At 41.2% G+C, this 23,054-nt stretch overlaps 1 protein-coding gene across 1 annotated transcript; it reads right to left on the reverse strand.

Moving 5' to 3' along the window:
• Positions 1 to 5,232: 5,232 nt before the first annotated feature.
• Positions 5,233 to 20,778, reverse strand: LOC144600114 (uncharacterized). Its single transcript, XM_078411538.1, has 5 exons — positions 20,722 to 20,778; positions 16,080 to 16,376; positions 12,947 to 13,055; positions 9,877 to 10,058; positions 5,233 to 6,289 (listed from the first exon to the last, which is right to left on the reverse strand). Exons 1-5 carry the CDS (start codon positions 20,776 to 20,778, stop codon positions 5,330 to 5,332), a joined length of 1,605 nt encoding a protein of 534 aa, XP_078267664.1. The 3' UTR covers positions 5,233 to 5,329.
• Positions 20,779 to 23,054: the final 2,276 nt, after the last annotated feature.

Consider the following 23,054-nt stretch of genomic DNA (forward strand, 5'->3'; position numbering starts at 1 on the left):
CTCTCGATTCCCCTACTCTGCATTTACTCTGCATTTACCCAATCTATTCGTCCCATGATTTTGTACACCTCTGAAAGATCACCCTTTACCTCATGCACTCCAACGAATAAAGTCCTAGCCTGCCCAACCTCTCCCTATAGCCCAAGCCCTCGAATCCTGGCAGCATCCTTATAAATCTTCCCGTTTGAACTGGAAATCAAACTGCCTTTTCCAGTTTGACTCCATATTTCCTATAACATGGTGACCACATCTGAACACAATACTCTAAATGTGTCATCACTAGTGTCTTTATATAAAGGTAACATGACCTCCTAACTTCTATGCTCAATACTCTGACTGATGAAGGCCAATGTGTCAAATGTCTTTTTGACTACCCCATCTACCTGCGACGCTACTTTCAATGAACTGCACTCCTCGATCTCTCTGCTCTACAACATTCCCCAGAGCCTTACCATTCACTGTGTAGGTCTTGCACTTGGTAGACCCAAAAATGCAGCACCTCACGTTTCTCTGTATAACAATCACGACCCTGCTGCAAATTTTGACAACTATCTTCACTATCTACAATACCACCCACTTTAGTGTCATCTGCAGACTTGATAATTATGCCTTGTTGGTTCTCGTCCAAATCATTGATATAGGTGACAAACAGCAATGGGACCAGTACTGAATCCTGGGGTACACCACTAGTCACAGGCCTCCAGTCTGAAAAATAACCTTCTACTATCACCCTCTGTTTCCTTCCAAAAAATAAATTTCCTATCCATTCAGCAATCTCTACTTGAATCTCATGCAATCTAACCTTTCAGAGCAGCCTGCCATTTGGAACCTTGTCAAATGCCTTGCTGAAATCCATATATACATAACATCTACAGCTCTGGCCTAATCAATCTTTTTGGTCATATCTTCAAAAAACCCATATGATCTCTCACATACAAAACCTTGCTGACTATCCCTAATCAGCCCTTGTCCATCTAAATGCATGTGTATCTTATCCCTCAGAATACTCTCTCGTAACGTTCTGACCACAGATGTTAGGCTCACTGGCCTATAGTTCCCAAGCTGTTCACTGCAGCCCTTCTTAAATATAGGCACAAGATTTGCCACTCTCCCGTCTTCTGGCACCTCACCCGTATTTAATGACGACTTGTAAATCTCTGCCCAGGCACCAGCAATTTTCTCTCCAACTTCCCACTGTGTCCTCGGATATATCAACGGTCATGTGATAGGAGTAGAATTTGGCCATTCGGCCTATCAAGTCCCCCATCATTTAATTATGGCTGAAATATCTCCCCCTCCTAACCCCATTCTTCTGCCTTCTCCCCATAACCTCTGCCACCTGTACTAATCATCTATCCCTGCCTTAAAAATATCCACTGACTTGCCCTCCACAGCCTTCTGAGGTAAAGAATTCCACAGATTCACCACCTTCTGACTAAATAAATTTCTCCTCACCATCCTAAAAGAACATCCTTTAATTCTGAGGCTATGACCTCTAGTCCTCGATTCCCACTAGTGGAAACATCCTCTCCACATCCACTCTATCCAAGTTTCTTACTATGCTATATGTTTCAATGACTTGGCCAAGAGGCCTTCAATCTCCTCGTCCAAATCATTAATATCTAATCAGGCCCAAGAAATTTGTCTATCTTCATACGCGTCAGGACTTTCATCACCTCTGTATAAACAGAGGAGAAATACCCATTGAGGACTTTGCCCATGTGCTGTGGCTCTACACAGAGTTGACTGCTTTGATTCCTTAGGGGTCCTATTCTTTCCCTGGTTAACCTTTTTCCCTTTCACACTAGGGACAATTTGCCACTTTACCAAAGCCAATTAACCTACAAATCTAAACGTCTTAAGAGTGTGGGAGGAAACGGGAGCAGCCGGAGAAAACCCATACCCACAGGGAAAACGTACAAACTCCGTACAGACAGCATCCATAGTCGGGATTGAACCTGGGTTTCTGACGCTGTAAGGCAGCAGTTCTACCGCAATGCCACTGTGCCACCCTCAAATTTCAAGCATGCTGCCAAGCCGACCAGTAGGTTTGTCTTGCCACCACAGACCAGGTACTCGCTTGCCACGGACCAAAGATGGAGGAGCTGCCCGCTGCGAACTGAGGATAGCCTGGCTCGTCACAGACACTTGATGTGCCCGTCACAGACCAATGATGGAGGACCCAGTGGTAGCCCTGGCTCACACACAGCCCGAGGCGAACTCGTCCTGAGCCACCAGCATCGACAGGACCCATACCACTGAGAGCGAGGATGGATCCGTGAGAGAGGTTTACCGTCGAGAGCGAGGAAGACATCGAGAGGATAGCATGATCGCCAAGAGCATAAGGAGATCCACGACGCCGAGAACGAGGAGGGAACCCGTGCTACCGAGGGCTATCTGGCGGGGGTGGGGTAGCGGGGGGCCACCGAGAATGAAGGGGGACCCAGTGGGGGATGCCTGCTGCCATGTGCTGCGGTAGGCCTGGATTGCCACTGCAAGCTGGAAAAACCGTTCAATTAACATTTTGTACCTTTGTCGGCGCCAGAAACATGGCAACTTTGTGTACTGCCTAGGTGAGGTCTGATGTATTATTTTACTGAGTTGTATGCAAAACAAAGTATTTCTGGTTATAAATCAACTGGTGGCCTCCATATTGTGATCGATTTGGTCCTGCCCTCTGTCTTTGTGCCAAGATCCAGACCTATGCTCATCCCTGGAACACCTGGTTAAGAAGGACACCTCTGTCAGACCAATTCATAGACTACAGCTCTGCTTTCAGTACCATTATCCTAACCAAGCTCATCTCCAAACTCGTGCAATTTGGAGTCAGCGATCCCCTCTACAACTGGATCATCGACTTCTTGACTAACATCGAAGCTATGGCCAAGATAACACATCAACACCTCTGCTTCTTTAGAAGGCTTAGGAAGTTTAGCATGTCCCCAACAATCCTCATCAATTTCTGCAGATCGTTGTATAAAGCTTTTTATCGGGATGCATCATAGCATGGTTTGGGAACAGCTCCATCCAAAACCACAAGAAATTGCAGACAGTTGTAGATGTAGTCCAGACCATCATGCAAGCCAACCTCTCTTCCATTGACTCCATCTAGACCTCACGCAGCCTCGGCGAGGCCACCAGCATAATCAAGGACCAGTCTTTCCAGGTCACCCCCTCTTCTCCCTCTCCCATCAGACAAGAGATACAGAAGTTTGAAAATGTATACCTCCAGATTCAGGAACAGTTTCTTCCCAGCTGTTGACAGGCAACTGAACCATCCTCTCACCGGCTAGATTGCGGCCCTGACCTCCCATCTACCTCATTAGAGACCCTTGAACTATCATTACTCGGAATTTATCTTTGCGTTAAATGTTGTACCCGTTATCTATTATTGGTACACTGCGGGTGGCTTGATTGCAATCATGTATAATGTTTTCTTTGACTGAATTAAACAGAACAAAAGCTTTTCTCTGTACCTCGGTAGACGTGACAATACTAAACTAAACTACACTAAAGAGAGGAACTTGGTGGACATCTTCTGGGCTTACGTCCATGCCCTGGTGTTCCTGACATTCACGAGCACCTTGCCCACTTTTCTTAGAATAGTGTATTGGCTATTCTATGTACTTGTAATAAACTTACCTTTGCAAAGAAAAAATGGGGCAAAACCAGCATCTTATACAACTTTTCTTCTATACTCATTTCCCTTACTCATGAAGGCTAGCATGGCTACCAAAGCCTTCTTCACTACCCTCTCTACCTGATTACCACTGTGCTCAATATACATATATATTGTCTTTTACTTGTCTTTTTATGACATTGGGATGAGACAAATAATTGTAATTACTGTCAACATTATTTTCTTAGCAACAAATTGTATGAATAATATTGAAAATTGGTCCAGTGTTAATGCGAGTTCAAAATGACTAAATGAAACAAACATCTGTTTTCAAGAGACGATTGTATATTTTTAATTATGCAGTAATGGAAATGTTCAATTAGCGGCCACCGCAGAATGTTTGCTAATTCTAATAAAAAACACAAGAATCTTCAAATTTTCTCTTATGTCACCCCTGTATAACAGGCAAGTACTATGTGGTATCAATACCTCTGAGTGTTCAGCATCTCTAATTAAATGAAAGTTGCTATTTAACGGATGATGCTTACAGATCTTTAAATTTTATTTTGCTGATGCTCATGCCTCCTGGGAAAGCACCTTGGATCTAGTTATAAATTGAAAAACATCAAATGGATGGAAAATGAATGGGCAAACATCACGAGCATAAAAGAACTGTACAATATAAATTAAAAAGCAACTGTATACAGTATTATGCCCAAAGCTGAAAAAAAAGTGCAACATCTCTGCTGACTCTTAGTAGTCTCTGGCTCATGACCAAAGTGGAGAGGGAGTATATGGCATGGTATTAAGAACCTATTGCCATGCGCAAGGTTAATACTTTCATCAAAGTCTCCCAGTAATTCTGTCCCATAAGAGGAGAGAAAATAACTGCATAGAATAAGCTCACAATAGGTTACATTGTGCAATCTATTTTTATCTCTTTGTCTATTAATGCTTCCATCTGAATGGCTTGAAATTCTGTTTTATTAGAAACTTTAGATGCATCTTTTTGCATTAGATGAGCTATTTATAAATATGGTGAGAAGTTGTGACCCCTGCACTGATCCTTCCAGGACACCTGTCATAACCCCCTGTCAATTTGAGTCCCTGCTAATTATTCCCTATTCACTTCCTTCTGCTGATCAATTTGCCAAGTCAATAATTTCTATTTCATAAACTGCAACCAACTCAGTTTAGTATCTTGGTTAAAACTGCAAAAGTTCTATTGGGCTCCTGTTACAAAGCTTGGTTTCCTTCAGTAATCCACTCTTCCCTGATTGTGTTACAGCTGGAGGGACATTCATTAACAGTATGCCAGATGATACCATGTTGAATCCTACTTCAAAATCCCAAAGCAATGTAGCTCAAGTCAAATGTCAAATGTCATTCAGATTGCCATTCTTAGATTGATAGTGAAATCCAGGTGTCTGGACAGATCTTGAAGCACCTTCAGTACACATTGGACAGGTCTCCAAAAAGTGAAGGATAAATCTTCATCGCTAATATGAACCAAATATGTTTGCAATGGCTTATATTTACATTCTGTTATTAATGGTGATACCGTTCTACACACAAAGGAATGGACCCAAAAGGTAGCTTCATTTGGGGTCTCACATAAACCTTAATTGCAGTTTTAATGGAAAATGAAACATTTTGAATATTTTTCAAATGCCTAAATAATGACAAGAATACTGGGAGATTATTCCTCACTCAAGAATCATGTCTACCCTTTCCCTTGCACTGTTGTATTTTGCTACTTCTCTCAACTTTGTATTCTCCTGTGTTACCTGATGTTTTAGCAATTAGGTGAGACAGCTTCTCATGGAAGCCAGGTGGTAGCTTTGTTTTTGTGACTCTTGAGGTTTCAGGGCTCTTGGAAAATTCTTCTGCCTTATTCTTTTTTCTTATGCTAGCTGCATACAATTCATTTTTTTGATCAACCAGAGCATATTTGTAATCGTCTTCTGTATCTTGCTGACTCCATTCATGTGCTAGGTTCACATAATCCATGTCAGAAAATGTGTCGCTCTCTTTAATAGTCTCCCCTGAACTTTGATAAATTGGCCTTTCTATGTCTTTAAGGAAAGATGACCCCTCCCTGAAGGAAAGGGGGAATTCTCTCTCAGAAATATTCTCATAGACTGAACTTGTTTCAGGATCATCACCTTCCCCACATTCTCTGTATTTTGCAGGATCAAGTGTTAAGTTTTTTGTGTCCTCTTTCTTTGATCTATCTTTAAACAGTTTGACAGTGGCATAAATTATTGGTGCTTCTTCCCTTTCTTTTGTAGATGGAGTATTACCAATTGTTTCCACATTTGGCTCAGCTCCACAAGCAGATTTATACTCTTCCCCATCTTGATTTAATTTACTTTTTGTTGTTTTTGAACTTTTCTCAGAGTCCTGCTCATTCGTCAAAGCATGCCCACTTTCGTCCTGGGATATTTTATAGAATAATTCTTGAGAAGAACTTGGAATGTTTGACGCTCTTCGGCCAGGTCCTATGGAAGTCTCAGAGATGGGCTTCAATGGGCGACATTCTATGTTGGATTCTAATTCTTTAACAACTCTCTTAACAATGTGGTAAATCTTTTCAACTTCCTTTGTGTTGAATTGAAAAACCCCTTCACCCGAATCACATCTTCTGCCTGCCTCAAACGTGAAAACTGCCTGCAGAAAAAAAAAATCTATGTCAATTTATAATTGTCCACAATGTAAAATTCACATTACCGCATTTGGCTTTATGTAATATTGAAATATCTAACACATTTCATGTCTGCCAAGTGTAGAAAATCAGCTGCATGTGCTGTTCCTACTTTCAGGAAAATGAAAAACTGTGATGAAACAAAGGTTGTTTGTTACCCCAGATTGCAATTCACTGTCATTCAAGCCATACTCAAATAAAATTACGTATCCCTTTTGGTTCCCCACTGGTAAGGTATCAAATACATTCTGTATCAGGTTCACCACCTGAATCCCTAAGGGTAAAAATAGAGGGATTTCTTTTTTTCAGGAGTTTTGAGATTGAAGGCCATCCATGGAAACTGCGATGAAGCCTTTGTTATTAGTTACAGTTACAGCAATGTCTAAAATGTACTAGATAGCACTTCCACCATAAAATAATTATTTAATAAGATCCTTGGTAATCTCTCGAGATTCTTTGTATCTTCCTCTACCACTTCAGTGCCCCTTGACTTGGCAACTCTGCCCAGGAAACACAAGAAATTACAGAGTTATGGATGCAGCCCAGAACATCATACAAACTAGCCACCTTCCCCCTCTTTTGACTCTATCTGCACTTCATGCTGCCTCAGGAAAACAGCCAACATTACCAAGGACCATTCACAGCCCAGTCATTCTCCCTTCTCTGATCGGGCAGAAGATACAAAAGCTTGAAAGCATGATTCAAGGACAGCTTCTTCCCTACTGTTATCAGACACTTAAAAGCCAAGGATGTATTCCCAATCCCCAAACTGCTTGGTTGCAGCCCTTGTACTCTCTTTTATCTGCAATTTCTCAGTATTCTACACGGTTTCATTGTTCTTATGCATGGATGTTTCACCTGGATAGCCATGCAAAACTAAATTCTCAATGTATCGTGATACAATAATAAATTAATAATAAAACAAAAAAAACCATAGAAAGCTCAGACAAGAAAATTATATAAATCTGGAGAAATTCAGTGTCCCAGATTCAGTTTAGGCAGTCAATAATTCATTGTTGAATGGAGATGGTCCAACCCTGAAAGTGCATGGGGTGAACAAAATGACTGAGATGGTGGTTGAATGAGAAATACATGCTCACCATCTGTAAAGGATGAGAAATATATGTGAAAATCTATCATTGTCTTTCAGATGATTTGTGATCACAATTCTGCTCATCATATGGACCAAATCCAAGAAATGGGATCTAACCATTGAAGGGGTCCTATGAATTAATCACATCCAGCAGATGCTTCCAGAGGTAAAGATTGGAATGGTGGATAGTTTTGGTCACTTTGCTATCATCTGGTGATGTTTGTTAAAGGGCAGCTTGATTTACAGACCCTTGTGGTTTTTGGCTGGGTTGATGACACAGAAGGTACCGAAGGAACAGCGATCGAATCAGCATAGAACTTGTCAACAGTCATCCTTTACAATCCTGAGCCTGAAGCTAGGATGAGATTGGTTCAATAGGCCAGCAATGAACATCCCAACTCTTGTACCAGTCCAACTCATGAAACATACAGCTAGACATATCCTGAAAACTGATTGTCTTGTTCAAAAGGAAACGAATCTGATCTAGGCATTCACACAAGTCTCAATCTGATTGATTCTTCATTCATTGACCTATGAGCCAACCAGCCCAATCTACATGTTTGTAATGGAGTGGAACATTTTTATCTTTAAACAAACTATATCGAGGTCTGCATAAAGAGAAATAAATCAGCTGCATGATCAATTGCTAAAATAAACCCCACATTTTAACAAACAAAGGAATAAATCAATATATCATTCTTTCTCCCATATTCAAACAACAAACAAAATGTACTTGATTTTATTGTCTCCGCCTGCAGTAAATCTGGCACAAAAGATGGGTTAGGATTAGGTCTAGCCTTGTCTTGTTCCAGTGAGGTGTATTTCCCCTGAAGTTGTTTATAAGCGTAGACATCAGAGAGAAAACTTATTAAGCACTTTCAGAATGCCAATAAACTGAAATCTTTCATCCATTAAAAGTTTTGTAGTTGTGGTAATGACTGGGATCAAACATTTCTATATCATATAATTCATGACCCTGTATCAGCAAAACAAAATGGAGATGGTAGAATCAAAATGAAGTACTGTGTCAATCAATTAGTCACAGGCATAATTTTTGATTTTTAAAGTAAGGAGACTCAGGGAAAATGTGAACAATTTGCAAGGAGCTTTAGATGGAACGAGTCCTAACTTGCAAAGCAACTACAAATAGATTTGACGAGAGAGAGAGAGAGAGAGAGAGAGAGAGAAGAGGGGGGAGAGAGGGAGAGAGAGAGAGAGAGAGAGAGAGCAGGATTGCAGTCTTAGGTCAAAACTATAACGTACAGAACACAGAGATCATATTTGACATAACAGTCTGTAGTATTTTATATCATTCTCTTCAGCAATTTCTGCTTGCAGTTGCATTGCAAGTTGGGACCTGTTCCATCTAAGCCTCCTTGCAAGTGTTCATATTATTGCAATTGTGGTACTTGGTCAATTTTTTTTTAGTCTTTTACAAGAGATCTGGTTGGGTCCTGCTTTGAGAGCCTGGCCTACTTGTTCCCATCCAGAACGGTTCAGGCTGATGTCAGATAGATGTAAGGGCAACTACATATAAATGTAAAGAATTTAAATAATTCATATATTTGGGATGGGTTCAGGCCAAGCTGAAAGGGCAGGTTACAGGAAACTAATGGCACACCATTTCATCTTTACTGACTCAAAGCAGCCAAGGTTCCTACTAGAAACAGGTAGTGCCTACTCTATGTTCAAGTGTGGAAGTTCAATCAGGTCATTTTTCCTATTGGCATCATTTTATCCGTGATTTTGGGGAAGCTGATCCTGAATGGCAAACCATGGCAGTAGTCATCAGATGCTCAAAAGAGCAAAGATAGGCATAAAAATAACAGTACAATGGATTGTTTGTGTGTCAGGAGGAGTAGAAATACATCAGTCTGGCCTTGAGAATTTCTTGGAATTTCTGTAATCCTATGTAGACACCACTGTTTTTTTATTGGCCTTTTACTAAAGCCTTCATTAAATGTATTCTCAGGAAGTGGTCCAGTATCTTAAATCTCCCAATCTGGTTTCATACTTCTTGTTCCAACATCAAATATGCCAGTTTCAAGAGGCAGCCCTGGATTATATAAATTAGATCTAGCGTTAAAATGGCTCAGGTATGAGAGCGCTGTGGTGATTTACCTCCAATTCATTCTTAAAGGGTCCCCCAATCGTAACCATCGCCAATACTAGCTGCTAATAAGTGACTATTTTCTAGTACTATGTTTTTCACCTCATGCACATCTGTCACTCTGGTCTCTGCTTCCCTCAATACCTATTACACTATAATGCATAATTAATCTCAAATTGCATATATTCAATTGATCTCAATTGGAACTGGCTGATGGCACTGATTTCGAGCAGAGCTATTGCAATATGTACATTGCATCAGTGGACATGATCCATAACAAGCTTAACAGGGTTAGTTTGGAAACAGAATATAACACATAGCAGAATTTAAAAAAACAGAAAATGCTTCACCTGATCTTTTCCATATCTCCGCAGTAATTGGTAAGGCCATGTATAGGCAACTTCCATAGTTACGGGATCTCTCAAAATCAGACTGTCATTCCCAACTATCAACGTGTATTTTCCTTGAAGATTGCATCTAGTTGTTGTTGCCGTGTTCCGCACAGTCACAGTGAACTGGTTATCAGGCTTAGCTGTGGGATACATTATCAATGATCTTGTTACAAAGTCTTTCCATAAACTGACATTAATCTGCTCCACTACAGGAATGTAAAACAGCTCTGTGGTTGTGATTATTGATTATGCCAGAGTATTAGTTTGTAGTTTGTGCTTCTGAGTAAAAGGATGATGAAAGATTCACGGGATTCCTTCCAATGAAAAAGAGGCGACCTCACAATCTATGCATGAATTTTGCACTGTTACCTGCACCAACCAAGTGCTCTTTTCCATGTAGCCGCACCACTCATAAGTTCATGTTCATAAGTTACAGGAGCAGAATTAGGCCATTTGGCCCATCAAGTCCATTCCACCATTCAATCAGAGTTTATCCATCTTTCTTTCTCAACCCCATTCCCTCACAACCTCCAGTGTTCCAGAAAAAATAATTCACTTCTGACCAACCTCTCCCTAGAGCTAGTAACCCCTAATCCAGATATCATTCTGATAAACCTTCTTTGCGCCCTTTCCAAAGCCTCCACATCCTTCCTGTAATGGGGCAACCAGAACTGCACAAAACACTCCAATTGTGTCCAACCAAAATCCTGTAAAGCTGCATCATAACTTCCTGACTCATTCTCAATGCCCCAACCAATGAAAGCAAACATACCATTTAGCTTTTTTACCAGCCCATCTAAATATGTTGCCATTTTCAGGGATTTATAGACTTGGATCCCAAGATCCCTCTGTACATCAATACTGTTAAGGGTCATGCTATTAATTGTCTATTTCCCCCTTACATTTGACCTCCCAAAATGCAACACGTCACACTTGCTCGGATTAAACTCCATCTGCCATTTCGCTCCCCATTTCTATAGCTGATCTATATCCCATTGTAGAATTTGACAGCCTTCCTCACAGTCCGCAACTCCAGCAATCTTGATATTTGCAAACTCACTATATTTACATCCAAGTCATTTATATATATATATCATAAACAGATGCCTGTGGAATTCCAGCCTGGATATTATCTTCTCACCATAACCCTCTGTCTTCTCTCAGTAAGCCAGTTCTGAATCCATGTGAACAAGTTACTGATAATCCCGTGCATCTTCTGGGTCAGCCTACTTTATCAAATGCCTTACTAAAAATGTCAAACCTTGTTGATCATCCACGATTCCTTATCCCTCCTCCTTTACTGGAACATGCGGATTATGAACATTGATCAACTGGCCTTTTAACAATTCCCACATTTCAAGATGTAGACTTACCCAATAACAATTGCTCCGTGTACCCTCCCATGCTTCTGCCTCATAACATTACAGTTTGCCTCACTCCAATTCAGCACCCTCCATCAAGTTCCAGTCTTCTACCTATTCAAAACAATCTTAAAATTTATAGAGTTGTGATCACGATCTCCAACATGCTCTTCCACTAAAACATCAGTCACCTACCAGGCTCATTCCTGGTCTCTGAAGAAGGATCTCGACCCGAAACATCACCCATTCCTTTTGTCCAGAGATGCTGCCTGTCCCACTGAATAACTCCAGCATTTTGTTTGTCTATCTTTGGTTTAAACTAGCATCTGCAGTTCCTTCCTACACACTAATATGTTCCCTTCTTGGGTTGGACTATCCACATGCTGTTTCAAGAAACCCCCTTGGATACACATCTCAAATTCTGCCCCATCTAAGCCATTGGCACTAAGCAAGTCCCAGGCAATATTGGGAAAGTTAAAATCACCCACTAAGGCAACTCTGTTCTTTTGGCATCTTTAAGTAATCTGTCTACATATCTGATCCTCTATCTCCTGCTTGCTTGTAAACAACTAATACCCTAACAAGTCAGATGAAGAGTGCATTCAAATTTTATGTGATCTGGATGATGGTGTGGCAAATTGGATTAGTAAATATGCAGATGATACTAAGATAGGTGGAGTAGTTGATAGTGAGGTAGATTTTCAAAGTCTACAGAGAGACTTGGGCCTTTTGGAAGGGTGGGCTGAAAGATGGCAGATGGAGTTTAATGCTGATAAGTGTGAGGTGCTGCATTTTGGTAGGACAAATCAAAATAGGACGTACAGGGTAAATGGTAGGGAATTGAGGAATGCAGTGGAACAGAGGGATCTGGGAATAACTGTGCATTGTTCCCTGAAGGTGGAATCTCATGTGGATAGGGTGGTGAAGAAGGCGTTTGGTATGCTTGCCTTTATAAATCAGAGCATCGAGTATAGAAGTTAGGATGTAATGTTAAAATTGTACAGGGCATTGGTGAGGCCGAATCTGGAGTATGGTGTGCAGTTCTGGTCGCCAAATTATAGGAAGGATGTCGACAAAATGGAGAGGGTACAGAGGAGATTTACTAGAATGTTGCCTGGGTTTCAGCACTTAGGCTACAGAGAGAGGTTGAACAGGTTGGGTCTTTATTCTTTGGAGCGTAGAAGGTTGAGGGGGGACTTGATAAAGGTTTTTTAAATTTTGAGAGGGACGGACAGAGTTGACGTGGGTAGGCTTTTCCCTTTGAGAGTGGGGAAGATTCCAACAAGGGGACATAGCTTCAGAATTGAGGGACAAAGGTTTAGGGGTAACATGAGGGGGAACTTCTTTACTCAGAGGGTGGTGGCTGTATGGAATGAGCTTCCGGTGGAAGTGGTGGAGGCTGGCTCGATTTTATTATTTAAGAGTAAATTGGATAGGTATATGGATAGGAGGGGATTAGAGGGTTATGGTCTGAGTGCAGGTAGATGAGACTAGGTTAGGGAGAATGGTCGGCGTGGACTGGTAGGACCGGACAGGCCTGTTTCCATGCTGTAGTTGTTATATGGTTATATGGTTATATGGTTATATGTTAAGCAAAATTTGCACAAACAACAACTGCATCCTTGCTGTATGCTACTTTACATTGGATAGCATATATATTACTACACCTTGAGATATGGATGAATAAAGCTCATTTTCTTTCATCAAAAATGAATCATTGGATGACATGGAACTGGATGCTGGAAAATCTTCACATTTATTCTGCGCATTGGTATCCTGGCAACGTAGAGGAATGAAAACAAATAGTTAAACAATTTAACAAAAATGAATAAACAGTATAATGTTCAATTTGTATACAACATTTCTGCGCTTCTACCCACTTTGAAATGGGGCGATCCTAGACCGAGCCCAATTTATTGACAGCCAAGATTAACTGCTGTGAGTATTTTCCTCGTGCTTCTCAGGAACAACTTAGTGCATCAAAGGCAACATGTGCTGCTTTGCAAAGACACCATCCAATAACATTACCTAGACAATTATGCCATTGATTATTGCAGAACACATACACAAAGCATGTGTGTGTACGTTTGTAATATTTTAAAGATAATCTGATACATGTATTGTGAGGAGTAACATTGCAGGACTAATAATATTCTGAAGCCAATATTAGGAATGTTTCTAAAAAGGTATTTTATGCTTATAATAGTGACTTCACTCAAAAATGAATTTGACTGCAAAGCACCAAAGTAGCCTGAAAGGGTCATTCAAGTACTGCAAGACACCCTTTTATAGCAAGGTATGGTACAGTTGGAGAAACATTTTCCATTTCTTGAATTCAAAATTTTCTTGGATCATTTGTGGCTATGTCTAGATACAGAGAAAATCTCCCTCTGTTCTGTTCACTCTGCTACGAAGACACCCTGCTCTAAGCTTGGAAGAGGACCAATACTATGCATATGTAGGAATGTAGGAATTGTGTCAATGTAATTAAAGGAGAAATTCTTCCAGTGTAATCATACCATTAGCAATCTAATCGAGACTTCCCAAACACATTTAATATTAGATCATAGATTCCTTCCAGCCAATAGACAAAGGCATCTTTTATGCCTTTAACAGGATGGATTTGAACTACTGATGAAAGATTCGTTTGAGTTGCACAAAAAGGGGTTGAAGTTGTTGTGATAGAATTCTGTTCTAATCGCACTATCCTTTTCCTCACGATGTTATTGTGAGAAAATATTCAAGATTTCCATTATCACATGACGTGACTGCAGCGTCATGGAGCACAGCAGTAGGTCCTTCAGCCCACCATGTCCGTGTTGCCCATCAAGAGCCCATCTATTACCATTCCCATGTATGCAGCCTTCTTTAGCCTTGCAACTCCAGTGCTCATCTACATATGGTAAATAATATGAGTGATCTTACCTCCCCACTTCCTCAGGCAGGTTCCAGGTTCCAAGGTGAAAAAGACTCTTTATCAGTTCCTTCTTGCCCGTGGACTATGCCCTTGAGCTGTTATGGGGTAATATTTCCTACCATCTACTTTACCCATGCCCCCTGTAATTTTGGATACTTACTTAAATCTTCCCTCAGCATCCTCCATTCCAAGGATAACAAAACTATCCAGTCTCTACTCATAATTGAAACAATATCCTGGTGATAAACATGATCAATTGCCTCTGAGATGAATGAAATCTTTGTGGAGTGTTTAAACTTAAATCTTTTTTATTTTGATTTATATTTCATAGAATTCCTCTACTTTTTAAATGGGATGGAAGTGTTTATTGTGCACTGCACTGGACCACTTGGACAATAAAAACACATCTATGTCAGGCTGCAGCTGGTCTACAGCTCTATGGAGTATAGCTTGGTGTTCAATACTATCAATACACGTTCCCCCCAAGCTGGTTACCAAGCTCATGGAACTGGGTCTCTGTGCATCCCTCTGCAACTGGATCCTCGTCTTCCTCATCAACAGACCACAATCTGTACAAGGCAGCAACACTTCCTCCTCAATTATCAGTAGCACAGCAGCACCTCAAGGCTGCTGCTTAGCCCCCTGCTCTACTCACTCTATACTCATGACTGTGTAGCTGGATAAGGTTCCAACTCCATTGTCAAATTTGACGTGACACCACCGTTGTTGGACGAATTACAGATGACAATAAGTCAGAGTAGAAGAGGGAGATCGATCAACTGACTGACTGGTGCTAGAACAACACCTTTGCTCTCAACATCAGTAAAACCGAGGAACTGATTGTTGACTTCCTAAAAGGAAGGTCGTGGATCCACAAACCTGTCTTCATTGATGGGACAATGGTGGAAAGAATCAAAAACTTTAAATTCCTGGGCGTTTATATCTCTGCAGATCTGTTCTGGATGCAGCACATTGATGCAATCATGAAAAAAGCTCATCAATGCTTCTACTTCCTTGGAAGATTGAGGAGATTCGGATTTCAAGGAATACTCTCTTCAACGTCTACTAGTGTACAGTAGATAGCATATTGACTGGTTACATCACGGCCTGGTTCAGTAACTTGAACGCCCAGGAATGAAGAAGATTGCAAAAAGTAGTGAACACTGCCTAGTCAATCACTGGTACTGACCTCCCCACCATTGAAGGGGTCCACAGGAGTCGCTGCCTCAATCATTTCACTCCTGCCATTGGGAAGAAGGTATAAGAGCCTAAAAACTGTAATGTCCTGGTTTAGGAGTGACTTCTTCCCTACAATCATCAGGCTACTAAACATTACAAAATAAGCTCTGAACTACATGGTGACAGCGCCCCCTGCCTTGGATGCCAATCTGGTCCCGATCACTGATTGACTGGCCGGGAGAGGCCAATACTTGGCATTATTGATAACAGCAAGGGGGAAGGGGGTACAGGGAGGGGGAAGGGGGAACAGGGAAGGGGGAAGGAGAAAGGGGGAAGGACTGCAGGGAGAAGCCTAAGATTGCCATGACTCCTCAATTAAAGGACAGGGCTGAACTGCCAGGCCAAACCCCAGAATCGCCAGCATCCATCGCACATGCACCCTGATGGTGAGGGCCAACTCCTCTGTGCGGTCCTGGACTTTCTTACCACTGTAAATATAATATAACATGCGAGTTCACCCTGTTGCAAGTGTCGGTGTGGTCACTGCCGAAGCAGGGTAATCCCCGATCATTACGGTTTTTGCAGAGTGTTATGTTTACATATCTGTTGTGTTGATGCAAGTAAGAATTTAATTGTTCCATTTTGGGACATGTGACAATAAAACACTTTTGACTTGAAATTTAAACTTTCCATGCTTTACCTACCACAAATGCCAGCTCAGAGAGACAAATGATCCACTGCATCACGTCATTCTTTGGAGCTGCCAGTATCCAGTTTTTATCCGTGGTGTTGATGTAGAATGCAGACATATCTTTTGGCGTGTTTTCCACTTGAATTCCACTGATGTTGATACAGTTGGACAGAGAAATGATCCTCTCCGCTTTTTTGGAATTAGGTTTTTCCAAGGAGGTGCTGCCCTCTTTTGCATCAAATTGCTCTAGCCTAGCTATGCTGTATGAACTCGCTGGATACAATATGAACCAACTTTTCTTCCAAACTTTCTGAAATTACAATAAAGGTTATGTTAACACCAGGGCATAAAAGAAAATCGGATCTTCCCAGCATATGCGAATGCTGAAAGCACAGCTTTGCGAATGACGCTAAAATTGGTGGAATGGTGGGCAGGGAAGAGGTTTATCTAAAGTTACAACAGATTCCAGATCAACTGGGAAATTTGGCAACGGAATGGCATATGGAATTTAACTCAGACGAGTGTGATGCACTTTGGGAAGTTAAACCGGGGAAATGACATGCGCACGGAATGGCAGAGGTTTGGGTAATGCTGTGCAGTTCTGGTCTTCATGCAATAGAAAGGGTGTGACTAGGCTAGAGAGGGTGCAGAAATGATTCAACAGGATAATGCTGGAACTGGAGGACTTGAGTTATAAGGAGATATTGGGTAGACTGGACTTTCCCTGGAGCGAAGGAAGTCAAGAGGTGTACTTATTGAAGTACATAAAATCATGAGGAGCATCGAAAATGTCGATGGTCGCAACCTTTTTCTCAGGGCAAGGTAGTCTGAAAACAAGAGGCCACAGGTTAGGATGAGTGGGGAAAGATTTGAAGGGAACCCGAGGGGCAACTTTTTTCATACAGGGTAAATGGAATGAGTTGCCACAGGAAGAGGACGAAGCTGGCACAATTACAATCTTTACAGACATTTGGAAGGTAAATGGATAGAAAAGGTTTTGGGGGATTTGGCCAAAATACAGACAAATGGGACCAACTGAGGTAGTGTTACAGCTCAAGCAAACCGCATTTAATCCAGACATTGATGCTGTGGAGTTTATATTTTCTCCCACGTCATAGTCAATTACTCACCGTACATTGCATGTATTGTGTAGATGATTGGAATGATGTGAATGTAGGGATAATAAAGTCAGGATTAATGTAAATAAGAGAATTGATGAGCTGAATGGCTGGATTACGTGGTCTTCGTGATGTCAATATAACGTGCCGATAATATATATTATGCAATTGGATTATGCTGTTGGCTGTATCATCATTAAAAAAAAACCATATTTACTGATATAATCAGATCGAGCATCATAGATGGACACAAAATGCTGGAGAAACTCAGTGTGTCAGGCAGCATCTCTGGATAGAAGGAACGGATGACGTTTCGTATTGAGATCCTTCTTCGGATTATTGACCGTCTTTCTGGTTGTCTGATCTGTCCTAAATTTAGCGAAAACTTTTAAAACCAAAAAAACCCGTACTTCTTGATTTAGGGGTTTCTATAGGTTCGCACACTCATTTTCAGAATAAAGCAGAAGACTGTGGGCTAAATTATTGCAGGCGCTTCTTAAATATGGCAAGTCAGTTAATAAGGGCTACTGGGAATAGCCATAGTGCAAAACAGCATGGAAACAGGCCCTTTGGTCTGCCTTGTCGATGCTGACAAAGTTGACATTCTGGGATGGTCCCATTTGCAGCATTTGGCTCAACCTTCCTATAAGCTTGGTAATGTACTGAATGTGTGATCAGCACTGAGAAATTACTGAAATTATGTTTCTTGATTATACTTGTGTTTCTTTCTATGTTTTGTTTATCTGCTTCTGACTTATGATGTTGTGGTTTTTTATTATCATATTTTGTTTGATTGTTTTGTTTCACTGCTATTTTGGCTAGTTAGGGGAATGCTTTGTTAAGCATTAAAGGTAGGCACAATAAGCTTTGGCCTATGCCTACACCTTTTTTTTCAGTCAGAGAATATCATATGTGATTATATTGCTTTATTTTTGATATAATGATTTCGTACTACTTAACTTTCACAACTGTATGGACAATCTGTTGTATTGAACGAAAAACAAATAAATAAATAAATAAATAAATAGAATTAAATAAAGCAGTACATTACTAAGGACTGCTCATACTCCAGTCATTACAAACATGAGCAAAGACTGCTCATTCTCCAGTTATACTGTCGTTGCCCTACTCCCTTTGGGACAAAAGATACAAAAGCATGTACCACCAGATTCAAGAACAGCTTGTTCTCCATCGTTATCATATCATATCATATATATACAGCCGGAAACAGGCCTTTTCGGCCCTCCAAGTCCGTGCCGCCCAGCGATCCCCGTACATTAACACTATCCTACACCCACTAGGGACAATTTTTACATTTACCCAGCCAATTAACCTACATACCTGTACGTCTTTGGAGTGTGGGAGGAAACCGAAGATCTCGGAGAAAACCCACGCAGGTCACGGGGAGAACGTACAAACTCCCGTTATCATTCTCTTGAACAGAACTGCGATAAACTGAGGTTATATTTCTGATCTTCCAATCTCAATGTGGTTGTTGAACTTCCCTTATTTGCATTTGCACAGCAACTGCAACGTCATATTTTGCACCCTGCTTACTTTCACATTTACACCATCTGTTATACTCATGTATGGTATGATTTACCCAAATAGAATACAGACCCAAGTTTCCCGTCGTATTTTGGGAAAATAATAAACTTATACCACTACCCCGTACATTGATAAAGGCATTAAATATCAGGAGTAAACCCTTTCGTGGGCCAAGCCAGGAGTTGTCTTGGGCTAGATGTAGCCAATGACTCTACACTAAATAGAGTCTATCTATCTAGATATCTATCTTTCCATTTAGATATCTATCTTGAGTTTGTCTATCTGTAAAAACACATTTTTACAAGCAACATGATAACACAGTATTTTACAGGATAAGATAGAACGAGTGTAAATGGGCGATTAATAGCGGTGTGGGCTGATTGGGATGAAGGGCCTGTTTCCATGCTGATCTCTAAACTAAACTAAACTCAAACATGTCTCTTCCCTTCTACTCTGGCAGCAAGTCTAAGTGCAGTCAAGCCACAACTTGTTCTGAGGACCATTGTGGCCTAACTGGGAACAAACGAGCAACAGTGATGACCAAAAATGGCATGGCAGAAATTAGCAGCGATAACATCTTTTACACAGAACTAAGTCGTACTTCCTTTAATCTCCCTTGGTTTCCTTTTTTTTGAAAACCATCTTCTTTATTTTCTAGTAGGCTGCACCCTGAAATATTTAAACTTTAGCGTCAAGCTCAAATTCTTGCACTGCAGAGTATCGCTGAATGAAAATAATATTGAACATTTAAACTTCAGAGAAATTCTTACAATGTCCTCACTAACTTGGATCTATCAGTCTACCCAAATCAGGGAAGAAAACAAAACTGGAGAATACTTCAAGTCCCGGTGGTGAAGAGAAGAAAGAGTAGGCGGTGGGAAGGAAGGCGGTGGGAAGGAAGGGGTGGGGGGGGGGGGGGGGTAGGTGAGGAAAACGCAGCGAGTTGAAGGATTTGGCCGTGGGTAAATCCTGAAGTTTGCACATTTAACGTTGTTTTTAAATGCACTTCACGGTGTGGAATACTTAATGCCTCCCACCTTGAAGTGAGCTTCTCCAGGACAGAAGCAGCGCACACCAGCCATCAACAAAACCTATTTGCTCGCTGAAGATAGGCACAAAAAACGAGTGACTCCGCGGGTCAGGCAGTGTTGTTAATTAAATCAAGTGCAATATACCCATCTCTTGCGTGGCTGAAGAAGGGTCTCGACCCGAAACGTCACCCATTCCTTCTCACCAGAGATGCTGCCTGTCCAGCTGAGCTACTCCAGCTTTTTGCGTCTATCTTGCATGGCTGTGCCGTTTGAAGTTGACACCGTGGGCACCATCAGTCTTCTCCTGTTCGAGTGGTCATGGCTGGTCACCCCCTTTCTGTTCTGAATAAACGCGAGTTCATTCCAAGCTCTGCTTACTGTGTTCACGTCTCCTTTCCCATTAACCCGGAGCTTGCCGAGCTACACTGGATAAATAACCTACCAAGTTTTATATTCTATTCTTTGTTTTCAAATCCTTTCACAAATGATTCTGCAGTCCTGCGAAAAAGGATCTCGACCCGATATGTCACACATTCCTTCTCTCCAGAGATGCTATCTGACCCGCTGAGTTACTCCAGCTTTTTGTGTCTAGCTTCTGTGACTTTTGAACATGGTTGCATTGAATCACTCCAACTTTGCTGACCGTGGAGGGTCAGTTGTCAAAACCTTGGGCTCTGATAGTACTTTCCTAATCCTCGCTCTTTTTGTTCCTCCTTTAAGATCTAACTCCGACGAACTTCGAGGTCGTCCACTTTAATATCTCTTTCTATGGCCCGTTGTCAGTTTTTTGATTCGGAACGCTCGTATGGGATATTATTTAGGCATTTGTAACATGCCAAGGATGTGCAATGGTAATTGAAGGTGCTATTGGGTTTATGACCCAATCTGATCTTATTTACTGCCCAAAGCGCTCAGCACTTTGAACCAAAAACTTGCACATCAAGGCAAAAGAACTTACCATCCCAAATTTGTAGTGCTGCATTTGAAGTATTCCTTCTTTGATGGGCTTTTCCATTGCAAGTCTCTCAGTTGTTGGTTCCTTCTACCGTCACTATGTAGTTATGTACTCAACGTCTGAAGCTTCACTTCCTACATACTCACTTCCTCATTTTTTGAGGAAAATCGATTTGACACATTCTCATTCTTGCTATCAAAGCAAAATCTAAAAATTACATTTTCAAATGGAAAGCTTGATGCCTAAATGGAACAATAAAAGTCATCTAAGTCATGAGGAAAATCTATAATGTATGAGAGAAAAAAAAGTTTAATTCCTCTCACTTTGGAATGCAAGGGTGAATTATTGGTAGTGTCAGAGTTACAAGCATCCCAGAGAGGACAAGCTCAGATGCTTCTGCTGTTTGCTTTTACATCCTTAAGACCAACCCTTTTTTAAATTCCCTCACGTCCAGATAACATCCTCGTGAATATGTTCTGTATCCTTTCAAGCTTAACAACATCTTTCCTCCAACAGGGTAGCTAAAACTGTACACAATACTCTAAATATGGCTGCACCAATGTCTTGTACATTTGTAACATGACCTACCATTTTCTATACTCAATACTCTGACTGCTGAAGGCCAATGTGCCGAAAGGCTTCTGGACCACCCAATCTACTTGTGGTGCCACGTTCAAGGAACCATGCACCTGCACTCCTTGATCCCTCTGCTCTACAACACTCCCCAGAGTCCTGTGTAGGTCCTGCCCTGGTTTGACATCCCAAAATGCAACACTTTGCTCTTCTCCGTATTAACCATTAACTGCATTAACCATTCCTCGGCCCACCTGCCCAACCGATCAGGATGCTACTGCCATTTTTAACAACTATCTTCGCTATCTACAATACCACCCACATTAATGTCATTTGCAAACTTTGCTAATCATACATTGTACATTCTCATCCAAATTATTGATATAGATGACAAACAAAAGTGGGCCCAGCACCAAACCCTGAAGTACACCACTAGTCACAGGCCTCCAGACTGAAAAGCAACCTTCCACCATCACCCTCTGCTTCCATGAAGCTAATTTTCTATCCAGTCAGCTAGCTGTCCTTGGATCCCATGCAATCTAACCTTCCAGAGCAGTCTATCATGTTGAGCCTTGCCAAAAACCTTGATGAAATCCATATATGTCCTCAGCTCTGCCCAAATCAACCTTTCTTGTCACATCTTCAAAAAACTCAATCAAATTCATGAGATATGATCTCCCATGTACAAAACCATGCTGACTATCACTAATCAGTCCCTGTCCATCTAAATGTATGTATATCTTATCCCTCAGAATATTCTTTAGTAACCTTCCGATCACAGATGTTAGACTCACTGGACTCTCTGCATTCTATTACGGAATAGCATCTATTGTACTGATTGAGAATGATCAGCCATGATCACATTGAATGGTGGTGCTGACTCGAAGGGCGGAATAGCCTACTCCTGCACCTATTGTCTATTGTCTATTGTAGTCATGTATAGTGTGATTTGATTGAATAGCTTGCAGAATAAGCTTTTCATTGTACATGTGACAATAAGCAAACTAAACTACCTCATGATTATACTTAGTTAATGCCCAGGAATTTGAATCTGCTGACTTTCTCCACTGCCGATGAAACCTGACATGTAGTTTAGTTTAGTTTAGTATATTGTCGCGTGAAAAGCTTTTGTTGCATGCTAACCAGTCAGCAGAAAGACAATACATGATTACAATCGAGCCACAGTGTACAGATACACGATAAAGGGAATAACGTGAATACGTCTAGTGTAAGATAAAGTCCAGTAAAGTCCAATTATAGATAGTCCAAGGGTTTCCAATGAAGTAGGTAGTAGCTCAGAACTGCTCTCTAGATGTTGGTAGGATGGTTCACTTGCCTGATAACAGCTGGAAAGAAACTGTCCCTGAATCTGAAGGTACGCACATTTCTATACCTTTTCCCTGATGGGAGAGGGGAGAAGAGGGAATAGCCGGGTTGCAACTTGTCCTTGATTATGCTGGTGGCCGGGTTGCAACTTGTCCTTGATTATGCTGGTGGCCCATGTAATTTCCCAATGTCCTCTTTCTACAACAAAAAGTTATTTGGTTTTGTTGTTGTTGGGTGAGAAGTTCTGTGCCTCTTGTATGCTGGCTCCAACACACCTGTGATTCGACTAACAATAGTGATGTTGTCAGCGAATTTATAAATGGTATTGGAGCTTTGCTTAGCCACACTTACATGGGAGTAAAGAGCAGGGAAGAATTTCAAGTAAGTGCTCAAAGCCTCCTTGCAAAAATACAACATCCCCTTTGAATCCTGGAAAT

This window comes from Rhinoraja longicauda, chromosome 14, assembly GCF_053455715.1.
Source record: "Rhinoraja longicauda isolate Sanriku21f chromosome 14, sRhiLon1.1, whole genome shotgun sequence".
Classification (NCBI taxonomy): Eukaryota; Metazoa; Chordata; class Chondrichthyes; order Rajiformes; family Arhynchobatidae; genus Rhinoraja; species Rhinoraja longicauda.

What these genes read in the sequence shown, in the direction of transcription:
- LOC144600114 (XM_078411538.1), bottom strand. Translation starts at nt 20,778, where the DNA reads ATGGAAAAGCCCATCAAAGAAGGAATACTTCAAATGCAGCACTACAAA. An exon ending in AGCACTACAAATTTGGGATG is followed by an intron (nt 16,377 to 20,721) that starts GTAAGTTCTTTT and finishes TTGTAATTTCAG; the next exon opens with AAAGTTTGGAAGAAAAGTTG. An exon ending in TTATTCATCCATATCTCAAG is followed by an intron (nt 10,059 to 12,946) that starts GTGTAGTAATAT and finishes TGTATCCCACAG; the next exon opens with CTAAGCCTGATAACCAGTTC.